Source organism: Lolium perenne, chromosome 3, assembly GCF_019359855.2.
Source record: "Lolium perenne isolate Kyuss_39 chromosome 3, Kyuss_2.0, whole genome shotgun sequence".
Lineage (NCBI taxonomy): Eukaryota > Viridiplantae > Streptophyta > Magnoliopsida > Poales > Poaceae > Lolium > Lolium perenne.
Window position 1 is genome coordinate 305,461,631 of NC_067246.2, and position 18,582 is coordinate 305,480,212.

The 18,582-nt window shown below is 44.5% G+C and overlaps 1 protein-coding gene across 1 annotated transcript; it reads left to right on the forward strand.

Moving 5' to 3' along the window:
* The first annotated feature begins 15,123 nt into the window (after positions 1-15,123).
* Positions 15,124-15,947, forward strand: LOC127338817 (cysteine proteinase inhibitor 4-like). The gene has a single exon (XM_051364787.2). The coding sequence runs from the start codon at positions 15,357-15,359 to the stop codon at positions 15,780-15,782; it is 426 nt and encodes a 141-aa protein (XP_051220747.1). The 5' UTR covers positions 15,124-15,356; the 3' UTR covers positions 15,783-15,947.
* The last annotated feature ends 2,635 nt before the right edge of the window (positions 15,948-18,582 follow it).

An 18,582-nucleotide genomic window follows, 5' to 3' on the forward strand; every position in this document is an offset into this window, starting at 1 on the left:
ATAAGATTTGCGCACAACTACTTGCCGCCGCAACGTACTTGGCTTCCGCGGTAGAGACGGAGACACAATTTTGCTTCTTCGAGGACCAACACACCAAAGATCTTCCAAGAAAGTGACAAGCTCCGGAGGTAGACTTCCTATCAACCTTATCTCCCGCCCAATCGGAGTCGGTGAATCCAACCAAAGAGAAGTCCGTGTCCCTTGGGTACCATAGTCCGAAATGTGGGGTATCAACTAAATATCGAAAGATCCTCTTTACCGCCATGATATGGCTTTCCTTCGGACTTGCTTGAAACCGTGCACACATTCCGACTCTTAACATTATGTCCGAACGAGAAGCACAAAGGTAAAGAAGCGAACCTATCATCGAACGGTAGAGCTTGGGGTCCACCGCCTTGCCCGTCTCGTCGAGAGAGAGTTGACACTTGAGATGCATCGGGGTTCCAATGCCCTTGGCGTCCTTCATGTCGAAGCACTTGAGCATGTCTTGAAGGTATTTTGCTTGATTGATGAAGGTGCCTTGTCGCATTTGCTTGATTTCGAACCCGAGGAAGTACTTGAGTTCCCCCATCATTGACATCTCAAACCTATTAGTCATCAACTTTGCAAACTCATCATTAAACTTTGTGTTAGTTGAGCCAAATATGATGTCATCTACATAGAGTTGGCATATGAAGAGCTCCCCATTGACTTTCTTAGTAAAAAGAGTGGGATCGATCTTCCCCACTTCGAAACCACGGTCTACAAGCAACTCCTTTAGATGCTCATACCAAGCTCTAGGAGCTTGTTTGAGACCATATAGGGCCTATTTGAGCTTGAAGACATGGTCCGGGAAATTGGGGTCCTCGAATCCCGGGGGTTGCTTCACATATACCTCCTCATGTAAAGGACCATTAAGAAAAGCACTCTTAACATCCATTTGTTGTAGCTTGAAACCATGATGAGAGGCAAAGGCCAAAAGGATACGGATGGACTCAAGCCTTGCAACGTGTGCAAAAGTTTCGCCAAAGTCCACGCCTTCAACTTGAGAATAGTCTTGTGCCACCAATCTTGCTTTGTTGCGTGATGCGTGCAGTTAACACACGTCCGTTGGGAACCCCAAGAGGAAGGTGTGATGCATACAGTAGCAAGTTTTCCCTCAGTAAGAAACCAAGGTTATCGAACCAGTAGGAGTCAAGGAACACGTGAAGGTTGTTGGTGACGGAGTGTAGTGCGGCGCAACACCAGGGATTCCGGCGCCAACGTGGAACCTGCACAACACAATCAAAGTACTTTGCCCCAACGTAACAGTGAGGTTGTCAATCTCACCGGCTTTGCTGTAAACAAAGGATTAGATGTATAGTGTGGATGATGATGTTTGTTTGCGAAGAACAGTAAAGAACAATTGCAGTAGATTGTATTTCAAATGTAAAGAATGGACCGGGGTCCACAGTTCACTAGTGGTGTCTCTCCCATAAGATAAATAGCATGTTGGGTGAACAAATTACAGTTGGGCAATTGACAAATAAAGAAGGCATAACAATGCACATACATATATCATGATGAGTACTATGAGATTTAATCAGGGCATTACGACAAAGTACATAGACCGCTATCCAGCATGCATCTATGCCTAAAAAGTCCACTTTCAGGTTATCATCCGAACCCCTTCCGGTATTAAGTTGTAAACAACAGACAATTGCATTAAGTATGGTGCGTAATGTAATCAACACAAATATCCTTAGACAAAGCATTGATATTTTATCCCTAGTGGCAACAGCACGTCCACAACCTTAGAACTTTCTGTCACTGTCCCAGATTCAATGGAGGCATGAACCCACTATCGAGCATAAATACTCCCTCTTGGAGTTACAAGTATCAACTTGGCCAGAGCCTCTACTAGCAACGGAGAGCATGCACGAACATAAACAACATATATGATAGATTGATAATCAACTTGACATAGTATTTAATATTCATCGGATCCCAACAAACACAACATGTAGCATTACAAATAGATGATCTTGATCATGATAGGCAGCTCACAAGATCTAACATGATAGCACAATGAGGAGAAGACAACCATCTAGCTACTGCTATGGACCCATAGTCCAGGGGTGAACTACTCACACATCGATCCGGAGGCGATCATGGCGATGAAGAGCCCTCCGGGAGATGATTCCCCTCTCCGGCAGGGTGCCGGAGGCGATCTCCTGAATCCCCCGAGATGGGATTGGCGGCGGCGGCGTCTCTGGAAGGTTTTCCGTATCGTGGCTCTCGGTACAGAGGGTTTCGCGATGAAGGCTTTAAGTAGGCGGAAGGGCGGAGTCAGAGGAGTCACGGGGGCCCCACACGCTAGGGCCACGCGGGCCCCCCCTAGGTCACGCCGCCCTAGTGTGGCGGCGCCCCGTGGCCCCACTTTGTTTCTCCCTCGGTCTTTTGGAAGATTCGTGGAAAAATAAGACCCTGGGCGTTGATTTCGTCCAATTCCGAGAATATTTCCTTTGTAGGATTTCTGAAACCAAAAACAGCAGAAAACAACAACTGGCTCTTCGGCATCTCGTCAATAGGTTAGTGCCGGAAAATGCATAATAATGACATATAATGTGTATAAAACATGTGAGTATCATCATAAAAGTAGCATGGAACATAAGAAATTATGGATACGTTTGAGACGTATCAAGCATCCCCAAGCTTAGTTCCTACTCGCCCTCGAGTAGGTAAACGATAACAAGGATAATTTCTGAAGTGACATGCTATCATAATCTTGATCAATACTATTGTAAAGCATATGAGATGAATGCAGCGATTCGAGGCAATGATGAAGACAATGAGTAAACAATTGAATCATATAGCAAAGACTTTTCATGAATAATACTTTCAAGGCAAGCATCAATAAGACTTGCATAAGAGTTACTCATAAAGCAATAAATTCTTAGTAGAAAGCTTTGAAACAACACAAAGAAAGATATAAGTTTCAGCGGTTGCTTTCAACTTCAACATATATATCTCATGGATAATTGTCAACACAAAGTAATATAACAAGTGCAATAGGTAAACATGTAAGAATCAATGCACACAGTTGACACAAGTGTTTGCTTCTAAGATAGAAGGAAGTAGGTAAACTGACTCAACAATAAAGTAGAAGAATGGCCCTTCGCAGAGGGAAGCATGGATTACTATTTTTGTGCTAGAGCTTTTCATTTTGAAAACATAGAAACAATTTTGTCAACGGTAGTAATAAATCATATGTGTTATGTATAATACATCCTATAAGTTGCAAGCCTCATGCACAGTATACCAATAGTGCTCACACCTTGTCCTAATTAGCTTGGATTAACATGGATTATCATTGCATAGCATATGTTTCAACCAAGTGTCACAAAGGGGTACCTCTATGCCGCCTGTACAGAGGTCTAAGGAGAAAGTTCGCATTGGATTTCTCGCTTTTGATTATTCTCAACTTAGACATCCATACCGGGACAACATAGACAATAGATAATGAACTCCTTTTTAATGCATAAGCATTTAACAACAGATAATATTCTCATAAGAGATTGAGGATTTTGTGTCCAAATTGAAACTTCCACCATGATTCATGGCTTTAGTTAGCGGCCCAATGTTCTTCTCTAACAATATGCATACTCAAACCATTTGATCATGAAAATCGCCCTTACTTCAGACAAGACGAACATGCATAGCAACTCACATGATATTCAACAAAAGTGTAAAAGTTGATGGCGTCCCCAGAAACATGGTTACCGCTCAACAAGCAACTTATAAGAAATAAGATACATAGCAACATATTCAATACCACAATAGTTTTTAAGGCTATTTTCCCATGAGCTATATATTGCAAAGACAAAGGATAGAATTTTAAAGGTAGCACTCAAGTAATTTACTTTGGAATGGCAGAGAAATACCATGTAGAAGGTAGGTATGGTGGACACAAATGGCATAGTTTTTGGCTCAAGGATTTGGATGCACGAGAAGAATCCCTCTCAATACAAGGCTAGGCTAGCAAGGCTGTTTGAAGCAAACTCAAGTATAAAATGGTGCAGCAAGACTCACATATGAACATATTGTAAGCATTATAAGACTTTACATCATCTCCTTGTTGTTCAAACACCTTAACCAGAAAATATCTAGACTCTAGAGACCAATCATGCAAACCAAATTTTAACAAGCTCTATGTAGTTCTTCATTAATAGGTGCAAAGTACATGATGCAAGAGCTTAAACATGATCTATATGAGCACAACAATTGCCAAGTATCAAATTATTCAAGACCTTATACCAATTACCACATGCAGCATTTTCCGTTTTCGACCATATATCAATGAACGAAGTAGTTCAACCTTCGCAATGAACATTAAGAATAAAGCTAAGAATATATGTGTTCATATGCAACAGCGGAGCGTGTCTCTCTCCCACACAAAGAATGCTAGGATCCAATTTTATTCAAACAAAAACAAAAATAAAAACAAACAGACGCTCCAAGTAAAGTACATAAGATGTGACTGAATAAAAATATAGTTTCACTAGAGGTGACCTGATAAGTTGTCGATGAAGAAGGGGATGCCTTGGGCATCCCCAAGCTTAGATGCTTGAGTCTTCTTGAAATATGGAGGGATGAACCACGGGGGCATCCCCAAGCTTAGACTTTTCACTCTTCTTGATCATATTGTATCATTCTCCTCTCTTGACCTTTGAAAACTTCCTCCACACCAAACTCGAAACAAACTCATTAGAGGGTTAGTGCATAATTGAAAATTCATATATTTAGAGGTTACATAATCATTCTTAACACTTCTGGACATTGCACAAAGCTACTGAAAGTCAATGGAACAAAGAAATCCATCAAACATAGCAAAACAGGCAATGCGAAATAAAAGGCAGAATCTGTCAAAACAGAACAGTCCGTAAAGACGAATTTTTCTGGGGCACTTCACTTGCTCAGATGAAAATGCTCAAATTTAATGAAAGTTGCGTACATATCTGAGGATCACGCACGTAAATTGGCAGATTTTTCTGAGTTACCTACAGCGAATTCTACTCAAATTCGTGACAGCAAGAAATCTGTTTCTGCGCAGTAATCCAAATCTAGTATTGGCTTTACTATCAAAGACTTTACTTGGCACAACAATGCAATAAAATAAAGATAAGGAGAGGTTTCTACAGTAGTAACAACTTCCAAGACTCAACAAAACAGTAATAAAAACATACATGGGTTATCTCCCAAGAAGTGCTTTCTTTATAGCCATTAAGATGGGCTCAATAATTTTAATGATGCTCTCGCAAGAAATAAGAGTTGAAGCAAAAGAGAGCATCAAAAGCAAATAAAAAACACTTTAAGTCTAACCCACTTCCTATGAAAAGGAATCTTGTAAGGGAACAAGTACTGAAAGCACAAAGCAACAAGCATAGAAATGCAACACAAGCGCAACTTCAAGATTCTCAACATAAAGAGGGGAAACTTAATATTATTAAGATGCATATAACCATGTTTCCCTCTCTCATAATAACTTTCAGTAGCATCATTGATGAAATCCACAATATAAATATCACATGAAACATTATTATCATGAGCTACATGCATAAAATTATTACTCTCCACATAAGCATAGTCATTACTATTAATTGTAGTGGGAGCAAATTCAATAAAATAGCTATCATTATTATTCTCATCACCATAATCATCATATATAGGAGGTATATTGTAATCATAATTAATTTTCTCCTCAGTATTAGGTGGACTGAAAATATGATAGTCATCATTGTAATCATCATATATAAGAGGTAAAGTATCATCGAAGTAAATTTTCTCCTCCATGCTTGGGGGACTAAAAATATCATGCTCCTCAAAACCAGCTTCCCCAAGCTTAAAATTTTCCATAGCATTAGCAACAATGGTGTTCAAAGCATTCACACTAATAACATTGCCATTAGCATGCATATAAAGTTCCATAGGTTTTTTAATTTTCTCTTCAAACACCTCATGTCCTAACTCAAGATAAATATTATAAAGATCTCTAATATTTTTGTTGTTTTCCATTAAGCCTAACTAGTGAAATCACACTACTTAGTGTTCTCAGGAGTATTCATTTTAACAGTAATAAAGACAAGTAAAGCAAACTAAACTAAGTAAATTAAAACAAGTAACTATTTTTTTGTGTTTTTGATAAAAAGAAAGCAAACAAAGCAGTAAATAAAATAAAGTAAAGCAAGACAAAAACAAAGTAAAGAGATTGGATGTGGGAGACTCCCCTTGCAGCGTGTCTTGATCTCCCCGGCAACGGCGCCAGAAAAAGAGTTTGATGCGTGCAGTTAACACACGTCCGTTGGGAACCCCAAGAGGAAGGTGTGATGCATACAGTAGCAAGTTTTCCCTCAGTAAGAAACCAAGGTTATCGAACCAGTAGGAGTCAAGGAACACGTGAAGGTTGTTGGTGACGGAGTGTAGTGCAGCGCAACACCAGGGATTCCGGCGCCAACGTGGAACCTGCACAACACAATCAAAGTACTTTGCCCCAACGTAACAGTGAGGTTGTCAATCTCACCGGCTTGCTGTAAACAAAGAATTAGATGTATAGTGTGGATGATGATGTTTGTTTGCGAAGAAAAGTAAAGAACAATTGCAGTAGATTGTATTTCAAATGTAAAGCATGGGCCGGGGTCCATAGTTCACTAGTGGTGTCTCTCCCATAAGATAAATAGCATGTTGGGTGAACAAATTACAGTTGGGCAATTGACAAATAAAGAAGGCATAACAATGCACATACATATATCATGATGAGTACTATGAGATTTAATCAGGGCATTACGACAAAGTACATAGACCGCTATCCAGCATGCATCTATGCCTAAAAAGTCCACTTTCAGGTTATCATCCGAACCCCTTCCGGTATTAAGTTGTAAACAACAGACAATTGCATTAAGTATGGTGCGTAATGTAATCAACACAAATATCCTTAGACAAAGCATTGATGTTTTATCCCTAGTGGCAACAGCACATCCACAACCTTAGAACTTTCTGTCACTATCCCAGATTCAATGGAGGCATGAACCCACTATCGAGCATAAATACTCCCTCTTGGAGTTACAAGTATCAACTTGGCCAGAGCCTCTACTAGCAACGGAGAGCATGCAAGAACATAAACAACATATATGATAGATTGATAATCAACTTGACATAGTATTCAATATTCATCGGATCCCAACAAACACAACATGTAGCATTACAAATAGATGATCTTGATCATGATAGGCAGCTCACAAGATCTAACATGATAGCACAATGAGGAGAAGACAACCATCTAGCTACTGCTATGGACCCATAGTCCAGGGGTGAACTACTCACACATCGATCCGGAGGCGATCATGGCGATGAAGAGCCCTCCGGGAGATGATTCCCCTCTCCGGCAGGGTGCCGGAGGCGATCTCCTGAATCCCCCGAGATGGGATTGGTGGCGGCGGCGTCTCTGGAAGGTTTTCCGTATCGTGGCTCTCGGTACAAAGGGTTTCGCGACGAAGGCTTTAAGTAGGCGGAAGGGCGGAGTCGGAGGAGTGACGGGGGCCCCACACGCTAGGGCCGCACGGGCCCCACCTAGGTCGCGCCGCCCTAGTGTGGCGGCGCCCCGTGGCCCCACTTCGTTTCTCCCTCGGTCTTCTGGAAGATTCGTGGAAAAATAAGACCCTGGGCGTTGATTTCGTCCAATTCCGAGAATATTTCCTTTGTAGGATTTCTGAAACCAAAAACAGCAGAAAACAACAACTGGCTCTTCGGCATCTCATCAATAGGTTAGTGCCGGAAAATGCATAATAATGACATATAATGTGTATAAAACATGTGAGTATCTTCATAAAAGTAGCATGGAACATAAGAAATTATGGATACGTTTGAGAAGTATCATTGCAGCCCGTGTTCATCTTGCTTGTTCTTGAAGACCCATTTGGTGCCGATAACATTACGGCAATGATGGGGTCGCTTCATGAGAGTCCACACATCATTCCTCTTGAAGTTGTTGAGTTCCTCTTGCATTGCTATCAACCAATCAGGATCTTCAAGTGCATCATTGACCTTGAGTGGTTCCACCATAGAGACAAAGGCGTGGTGCTCACAAAAGTTTGCTAGTTGCCTCCGGGTGGTCACTTTGCTCTTTAAGTCACCAATGACATTACGCAAGGAATGAGACTTGAGGCGTAAATGTCTTGAGGTAGGATCTTCACGGCGAGTATTGGCTATAGGAGTAGAATCTTGAGAATCTTGAGAGTCCTCTTGGTCTTCATCATGGTTTAGATCCTCGCCTTGACCTTCATTGTCGTTGTGTGGGGCATCATTATCATCATCATGAGAGCCGGATGACTTGGGGGTATTTGGAATGGGAGTATCCATGGAGATTGCCCCCGAGCCATTCGGTGAAGAACTTGAATCTTGACATGGGTCACTTGATGTTGGTTGTTGTTGTGGTAGATGAGCTTGCGGCAGTTGTTGATGTTGTTCTTGAGTTGGTTGAGGTAAGCTTGCACTTGATTGTTTAGGTTGTTGTTGAAGTTGATCATGAGGTTGTTGTAGAGGTTGGCTTGCACTTGTATGATCAATGGAAGAAGCTTGGCCTTGTGGTGTAGATGGCTCCACTTGGGTGGAACTTGGTCCTTCCCCGGTACACATAGAAGGTGGCATTTGAGTTCGGCGAGTGCCAACACCCATCCTTCCTACGGTAATCGGGGGAATTGCATCTCCTTTTTCACAAGAAGCACTTCGCTCCTCCAAAGATCTATCATCTTCATCGAATGTCACATCACAAGATTCTACAACTCGCCCATTTGACTTGTTGAAGACTCTATAGGCGTGAGAATCCGTAGCATAGCCAACGAAAATCCCTTCTTGAGCTCTTGAATCAAACTTGGAGAGTCTTGTGTCCTTGACAAGCACATAGCATTTGCATCCGAAGACTTTGAAGTATGACACATTGGGCTTGTTTCCGGTGATAATCTCATATGGTGTCTTCTCTAGACCCTTGCGAAAGTATAGGCGATTAGTAGCATGGCACGCGGTAGAAATAGCTTCCGCCCAAAATTTGTAGTTTGATTTGTACTCCATCATCATTGTTCGGGCGGCTTCAATCAAGGTTCGATTCTTCTTTTCGGCGACACCGTTTTGTTGGGGAGTATATGGCGAGGAGTATTGATGTTGGATTCCTTCTTCGCCGAGGAAGTCATCCAAGGTGTAGTTCTTGAACTCCGTTCCATTGTCGCTCCTTATAGCGAGAATCGTGGCATTGTACTTGCATTGAACTTGATTGGCAAACTCCATCATGGTCCGTTGAGTCTCACTCTTGTACTTGAAGAAGAATACCCAACAATAGCGTGAATAGTCATCAACAATGATGAGGCAATACTTCTTCCCTCCAAGACTTTCATGAGACGGTGGACCGAAGAGATCAACATGTAGGAGCTCCAAGCATCTTGTGGTAGAGATGATTGTCTTGGCCTTGTGAGGAGCTCCATGCATTTTTCCTTGTACGCAAGCCCTACAAACACGATCTTTGCAAAAGGAAACATCTTCTTTTAGTCCGAGAATGTGGCCACCCTTGTGGAGACTTTGCAAAGTCCTCATGTTGACATGGGCTAGTCGGCGATGCCATAGCCAACCCTTGTCACCTTTAGCGAATAGGCAAAGGGCGGAAGATGTTGTTTTTCCAGAGAAATCAACAACATACAACCCGTTCTCTACATATCCGACAAAGGCTACACGTAGTGTCTTGCTCCACAAGAGGACCACCATATGTTCATCGAAAAAAGTACATAGACCCATACGAGCAATTTGATGAACGGAGAGTAAATTGTACCAAGGGTCTCGACAAGGAGGACATTCACAAGTGAAATGTCGGGTGTTACCACCACCTTGCCAAGACCCAATACCTTAGAGCACGTGTTGTCGCCATATGAAACGGTAGAGTGAGATGGCTCGAGGTCAACAACACTATCCTTGCTTCCGGTCATATGACTTGTGGCTCCACTATCAACCACCCATTTAGCGCCACCGGAAGCATAGTCCTACAAGGAATCAAGTCTTGGATTTAGGTACCCATTTTTCAATGGGTCCTATCATGTTAGTAACAAGGGGTTTGGGAACCCAAATAGTCCAATCAACATTATCCTCTAGGGGACCAATAAAGCGAGCACGAATATGTCCATAGTAATCAACGAAAAGAACATGAGAAGGATTGTTAGAGCCGACGAAGCCCGGTGTGGTGGCGTCGGGAATTCCACCCCTCCTTGAGCGAGGATGTTCTTCCTCATGATTGATCCTCATGTTCTCCTTGTTGTTCTTCTTTTTGGTCCTCCTTCTTCTCTTTCTCTTCGGCTTGTAAGCCGCTCCTTCCTTATTGCAATAGCCCTCATTGACTCCATCTTTGGCTTCAATGACTCCCTCCAAGTATTTAGCTTGGATTTGGAGTCTATCAATCTTGGCCTTCAAGCGGTTTACTTCATCTTCATGCTCCGGGTGAGGATGAGTGATATCAAACACTTGAACTTCCTTTGCCTTGTTCACCCGGAAATGTTCCATCAAAGCTTATTCTTGGAGAGAGTTCATCTTCATAAGTAGTTGCTTGCCACTCTCTATCTTGGCAATGTCTTCTTCATGCTTGCAACACACATGGTCCTTGCTCAACGGAAAGTACTCCTTCAAAGCTTCTTCTTCCATGTAATTGACCTCCATGAGCTTAGCTACACTCCTCCTCAAAGAGGCTATTTCTTCCTCATGATCACAACAAGTGACTTTCTCTTTGCTCATACGGAGGCATTCCACTAAGGACTCTTCTTGCATGCCATTCAAACTCAAAAGCTTGGCCTTGGCGTTCTCAAGAGTGGCGATTTCTTCTTCATGATTGCAACATGATGTCTTCTCCTTGCACAAGCGGTAATACTCATCCAAGGCTTCTTCTTGAAGAGCATTGACTTCCAAGAGTAGAGCGTTGTGCCTCTTCAAGGAAGCAATTTGATCAACAAGCTCATCATGACAAGAGTTGGGGTCTTCCTCATCTTTCTTCTTATTGGCTTCCTCAAGAGAAAGCATCTCTTTCTTGAGCTCACCCACCAATCCAAGAGCATGATCTCGGTCCTTGGTGAGTTGAGAGATGATGGCATCATTAGAATCTTCAAGGGTGATCACACTCGCTTCAAGAGACATGCGCAAGTTTTGTTCTTCCTCAAGTGCTTGATTGAGAGAGGCAATCTCATTTGCCACCTCCCTTTCAATCCTCTCCTTCTCCTCTATAAGGTCTTGAGCCGCACCAAGTTGGGCCAAGAGAGCCCCAACATGAGTCTTGGTATCCCCTTGCATGTTAGTGAGAAAAGAATCCAAACCCACAATCTCACGCTTAATGGTGAGACTAGTGGCATCATCAATAGATAAAGCATTAGATGGGGTGTGAGTTTGGAAGGGGATTCTACCTCCGAGGATACCTTTGCCATGAGGCAACGGGCGTTGTTTGTGTCGAGGTTCTCATTAGGAGAGTCGAAGAGGGAGATAGAGGGAGTGGTAATGGCGATGGCGGCCACTCCCTCCCCTTCCTTGTTGGAGCACTTGTCCTCGTGCTCCCCATCTTCATCGGAGGAGTACTCTTCACGAATGATAAAGGCTCTTGGCTTCTTGATGGAGGAGACCTTGTCGTCATCGGGCTTGGAGGAGAACTTGGAGAATCCTTTGGAGAGTGACTTGAACTTTTCCTTGCGGACAAGCCTTCCACCATTATCTTCTCTTCTCTCATAGATACAATCCGCAACAAAATGACTCTTGTCGCCGCAATTGTAGCATGTTCTCCCCCTTTGCCCCTCCCTTGGGCTCTTGGAGAAGCTTCTTGGAGAATCACGTGATCTTCTTGGTCTTGTGCTTCGGGACTTGTTTCCCTCCCAAAATTTCTTGGCGGTGAGAGCCATATGCTCATGATAGTTGGTCTTGAGATCATCCGGACCCAACTCAATGGGATCCTCGTCGCTTTCACTAGCCTCATGTACCTTCATCTTCAATGCAAGGTTGGGCTTGCGGGTGTTGTGGGCGCGAGCAACAAGATCCTCCGCATTCTTCTTGGAAATGTCCAAAGTGATGACTTCGCTAAGGACTTCATCGGATGTCATAGCACGGAAGGAGGCGTTTTGGCGGATGGCCGTCAACTTCACTTCCTCATAAGGGAGGAGAGCGTTGTAGAACTTGCGCTTGATCCAATGGTCATCCACAAACGTTGCTCCAAGATCTTGCATCTGTACGGCGAGAGCAATGAGGCGCCGATACATTTCTTCGGGGGTCTCTCCTTCATTCATGACGAAGTTGTCGACCATGTTATTCACTTCATCAAAACGAGAGCTTTGGATGCTTTCATTTCCGAGGAAGAGCTTGTCGAGTTTATCCCATGCTTCCTTGGAGGTCTTGAGCGAGCGGATATGAGCGCGATCCTTGGGCGTGACGGCCATGTGGATCATGTTGATGGCGGTAGCGTTGAGTTGGTCATCCACCACTTCTCTCCTAGTCAAGTTCTTTGGGTCCTGTGGTGAATAGCCTTCCTCGATGATGCGCCAAAGCTCGGTAGACGCGCTGCGCACATGAGATTTCATCAAGAATTGCCAATTCTCAAAGCCATTTAATTCAAGTAATGGTGGTGAACCATGCGACAAGATATGTGACATAGGTATTGGAACGTTTATGGTGTAATCACTTGGTGGTGGCACCGCATGATTACCCCCTAGACGTTTCGCAACCGGTGTCTCATCCTTCACCTTTGTTGAAGTGCTGGTCTCCCCAAGCCCTTCCTTTTGTGAATCTTTTGTCGATTGCGCGACAAAATCAATAAGAGGAAATTGATTAGCTTTTGGTGGTGGATCCTCGACACTTGCCTTAGGATCTACGATAGGGGTTGGATTTTGTGCAACCAACTCCATCATCATTGCCTTCATTTGGTTAACGATGGATGACTCCAATTTCTTGAGGTCATCCAACGTAGCCATTGTGCTATCGATGGTAGATGATGGAGCGGGTGGCACAAGGGAAGGAGACCCATTCACAACCTTGTCTTGTTCGGCCATTTCTTAGGCGGTAAAGCCCGAGCAAGAAAACCTCGCTCTGATACCAATTGAATGGATCGTAGCGAACAAGAGGGGGGGGGTGAATGGGCGCTACACAAATTTTAAGTCTTTTTCAGTTTTTAGCAAAGCGGAAGGTAAAGGTGCTTGCTTTAGTGGTGGAGATGTTCCTAGTATGATCCTAGGCAAGTGCAACAAGTAAAGGAACAAGCATGATAGTAAGAGTAAGGAGCGGGACAACCGGATGGCGCGGAGACGAGGCGGGGTTTGTTTCCCGCAGTTCCCCTCACAAAAGAGAGTACGTCTGCGTTGAGGAGGTGCTAGCCTCACACAAGAGGCTAGGCGGCCACACCACGAAGGAATGCCTCACCTTCTTCCTCGAGAGAGCTCCACAAAGGGGCTCCCTCTTCTCCACTATGGCACCGGTCGAGGCGGTGGTTCCTGCACAAGGTTGGGGCGAGCTCCACAACACTAGGAGGCTCCCAACAACCTATGGGGCTAGCACAACACCAAGCTAGCCTCCATAGGTGCACTTCCTCCAAGATCCCACCATAGGAACCCTAGCTCCAAGATCCACTAAGGACTAGCACGAATTGGTGAAATCTCTCTTGGTAGAACTATAGATCGGGGCCTCCTCCACCACTCCTCAAAATTTGGGCAAGATTGGTTGGATGGTTGGGGAGATCCTCAAGGTTTAAGCTCAGCAACAATGGAGGAGAGAGAGAGAGAGAGAAGAGATAAAATCGTGTTGGGGAAGAAGGACACTTTAAATAGGCCCTCCCGAATCCAACCGTTATCTCCAGTTTTTGCCTAAGCGGTACTACCGCTTTGGCAAGCGGTACTACCGCTCCGGATTCGAAATCCTACAGAACTTATCCACGTGGACACATAGCGGTACTACCGCTCGCGGTACCGCTCGAGGTACCGCAATGGTCTCCAGAGCTTACTGGATCCCAAGCGGTACCGAAGTGGTACCAGAGCGGTACGGCCGTAACTTCCGTTACGGTACTTAAGCGGTACCTTGGGCGGTACTACCGCTCGAGGTACCGTAAAGGTACCGTAACTTGTTCTGTGGGTCAATTCTAGCGGAGAACACCAGAGCGGTACCGTGGGGCGGTACCAGTAGAGGTAGCGGTACTACCGCTATTGGTACCAGTAGTACCGGCCTGACAAAAACTGCTTTCTCCTCTTTTCCTCTCCAACCATGTCACCTCGCGATACACACACAAAATCAGAAAACCTATAAACTACGCTTCAGTCCTCCGATCTTGACGTGTCCAGCGAGGTCACCGTGCACTTGCAAATCTAACAAGGATACTCATAGCACACGGTGAGATTATTCAAGTGTTGTCATCAAACACACAAAACCCGGAGTTTAGACTTTACTCTTTCACCGGGGCAGTCTCCGGAGCGATCGCGGGCTGCATTGGGAGGAGGTGGAGGTCCCGGACGTGCGCACCGCGAGGGATGGAAACTCCGAGGAGGGTCCAGAATGGGGCGACTGGGCAGTGGAGAGCCATGTGGCTAGTAGTTTCGTGCTTCTCCGGGCAGAAAGGGCAGCTCGCCTCATCGACGGTGACGATGCACTTGCGGAGGAGGAATAGTGAAGATAATAAATTTTTCAGTGTTACACTTGAGTTTTTTTTAAGCCGCGACGAAACACGAGCATTCAACTAGAAGTAGTAAACATAGAGAACTTCTATTCCGTTATTATCTAATTGGAACCCGAGGATTACTCGTATGAAAAAAAAAAAGATAGCAGTTGGGCTAGTGGAGCCAAAGGACCTGCCGTCGCACGCAGCTAAGCAAATACCGATGGCAGTGGTGTGACACTAGCATATCCGCTGTGCAGGCGACAGTCCGGGCACGCCTCCTACACTGCAACTGCAAGCACGGCGACAAACGCCGAGTTTGCGTCCGACCCGCGCGTCTACGCGGCACCGCGCCCGCGCTCGCCAGGCCATACGTGTCCTCCTCCCTCCTCTGCTGAGATCACCTCGTTCCTATCCTTCCCTTCCCTTCCATCGGTGCGCGCACCGGCGCCCATGCCCTCATGCACGCCCTCTGCTCGCCGCGCCGCATCCTTCCAAACTCCACCAACGCCTTTCCGTTCCGGCCAGCCCCCATCCGCCTCTATATATGCCGTCCACGACACCGCACACACCACAAACACACACACACTCGTCGCCAAGCAGCACGCACACAGGCCAACAGTAACAAGGAGTGAGTGATCTAGCTAGGACGGACAAAGTCCCTTTCAGTAGTACTTGATCTGCTCATCACGACCGCGCGCCGATGGCCCGGCTGATCGGCCCTTGCGCTCTGCTCGTGCTGCTCGTGGCGTGCAGCGCGCTCGCGGCCTCCGCGGCGCGCGAGGAGCCGAGCGGAGCGCGGCAGCTGTGGGGCGGCGACGGATGGAGGGGGAGGAAGGTGGGGGCAAGGACGGAGGTGAGGGACGTGGAGGAGAACAGGGAGGTGCAGGACCTTGGGCGGTACTCCGTCGCCGAGCACAACCGCCGCCAGCGGGAGGAGGAGGGCGACGTCCGCGGGCGGCTCGAGTTCGACAGGGTGGTGTCGGCGCAGCGCCAGGTGGTCGCCGGGATCAAGTACTACCTCCGCGTCGCGGCCGCCGATGACCGCGTCTTCGACGCCGAAGTCGTCGTCAAGCCCTGGCTCCAGTCCCGCGCGCTGCTCAGGTTCGCGCCGGCCGACGTCGAGTGATCCAGCAGCTGCATGCTCTGTTGAACTGCAGCAGGTTTTTGGTGCGCGCCTTCTCGTAGTAGTATAATAAAGTGCGTCTGTAGCGCGAGATAGAGATCGATCGGCGAAGAAGGGCTGTACTATGCGGCGGCCGAAGTTTTGTAAGAGGACATGAGAGTGTGTCAGATTCAGAATAATAAATAGTATATTACAGGGTTTACTTCTTTCAGCTTTTGATGGCACATTCAGTCGCCAAATCGTCTCTAAAATGTTCACGAGGTGATCTATAAATTATGCAAGTATAGTTTAAAAGGATGAATCCAACGAGAAACAGTGCCTGGATGCAGAAATTAGGAACGAAGTTCAGAATCATCTGCAGTTCGTCCACTTCTCCCAAGCTTTTCTGAAAAGAGACGTCTAGCTACTGTCGAGGCCGATCGCCGGCACGCCATGTACTACTCAATCCTACACGCCTGCAAAGGCAGCAATTAGGATGCCTCCGAAAATATGAAACAAACTCTTCCAAGACGCGTGACACAAACGTACGGGGAGCTCAGGCAAGCCCCGCGCGCGCCACAGAATGAACCGCGCGCGCACGGTTCTGCTCCTCTCTCCAACCGATTCAAAGTCCAAACCCAAAAAGGTACTTTCCTCCATTTCAAATCGACGGACTGCTAGATAGTATATATCAGTGGACAGAGATTTTTTTAAATATCAGTCGATTTGTAGATGTATTGTGTGCACTGCCGTGTTAACTTGTCTTTGCTTTTCTGAAAATGCTTGTAGCTAGCTCCCGATGTTAAGTGATCCCGCTTATCAAAATTTCAAAGATATTTTTATATTTACAAATTTTCTAAAAAAAACTTATGAAATATCTTTTTTATATGTCGTTCGCACAAAAAGAATAAATGTTAGACGAAAAAATGAGCTATTTTTTAATCTTTCAAAAGCCACGATTTTTTTGTAGCCTACAATAAAACATGTTATCTAGAACAGCTCTCACATGCGTAGATAACATGTTTATGTACCCACATATTTTTTTTCCATTTTCTTGAAACTTCAAAATACCCTTTTTATTAAACCAAGAGCAGGAGCCAGAACACCTTATTCTTGCTTTTTCACGCATATCGTTACTCATAGCGACCACTGTCAAAGATTGGGCTTGTGCTTCACAATACGTGGGCTTCAAGTGAAAAGTTAGGCATTATAAGAGGAAGAAGTAAGCCATGTGTTATTTTTGCAAGTTTCTTGTCACACGTTTGGGTTTCATGTCACCCTCGACCTCTTCCCATGGTTATCCCACCAGCTAGCACAAAGGATTGCACTAGGCCATTGAGATCACGGTGAGTCAGAGGATTGCTCTAGGCCATGGGAGATCACACCGAGTCTAGCGGCATGGCAAAGTGAGGCAAGGACACATTTGAATTTCTTCTATGTAGACTCAATTTAAACGAAAAGGAAGCATATGAGTTTGTCTTCAAGGAAGAGATCTGTGATCCCCATCGAAGGCTAAGTGGCTTCTGACTGGGAGAGTCCACATGCCAAGGGGTTTTATGTCTAGTCCAGTAAACACAGAGATCAACGTGGAATCTGCCAATTTGGCCAAATAAGGGACATGGAGGAAAAGATCGAGGATAACATATTCACGGTCTAGTTTAGATGCCTTGGATGTTTGAACAAAGCTATGCTCATTCTTACTGCTTGATATTTTTTGATTTTCTTCGGAAAATAATCACCAATATATGAATTTGAACTCACATTTTTAGTCACAGAACTTTGGTAACATCATCTACTTTTGGCTTTCTAGACTTGTTGCACCTAGATTGTTGCTTTTCCAAGAAAATCTATGTATGCATACCTCCTAGAGGTGTTTAATTTGAATAAGAATCTAGGTTTGGGAGTGTAATCATTGTAATGCAATCTTGGGTCTTGAAGCATGTCAAACCTCATGCCCACATCTCATCTCTTCCAGGGTTGATCATATACCTATGTCAAATCAACCCGTCACCACCTAAGGGAATATGGATATCATTGAGAGGCACTTTCTTTTTGATTCTCTAGGGAGAGTTGCGTCACATGTTTGACGCATTATACTCCGTTACCATCGCACAAAACCACTGGTAAATGAACATTATATGGTTGTTTCCAACATACCGGGTGCAATAGCAACATGCACACCTCTCAAAAAAAAGCAACATGCACATGATCAACTAAGTCGGCAAGTCACCAACGGGCAGAACTTGAGAATACTACAATAGGTCTCCACCATCCTCACCATTTTCATATCCACCACCCAACCACATTTCCTCGGAAAACATATTCAAGTCCAGAACACTCATCTACACAAGTCCAGATAAATATTTCCCCCATTATTAATACACGCAACATGGATTTTTTATGCTTATAAATTGCAAAATATAGTCCATTGTAGTAACAAAAGAGGAAAATCATTTTTTAGAAAATTTAGTTGGTACATAAAGCAAATCAAATAGCAAAAATAGGCAACTCAATTTGATTTTCAAGCAATTTAATCACGTACTATAATACAATTAGTAACAGGCAAGCCATCTCCATTTTTGTAGAAAATTTAACCATGATATGTAGGCAATTAAATGGCACAAAAAGGCCATTCCATACATATGTGCACTACATAACTACATTCTAGTAAATTAACACAATATATATATGGGTAGCTCTACATGAGAACAATGCAACTATGTTTTTTTTTGGATCATCCAAACTAATGAAACCAAACTCAAGTCACACAATTTTGACATCATTTGAGATACTTAAGTACACACGATTAACCAACCTAGTGAAT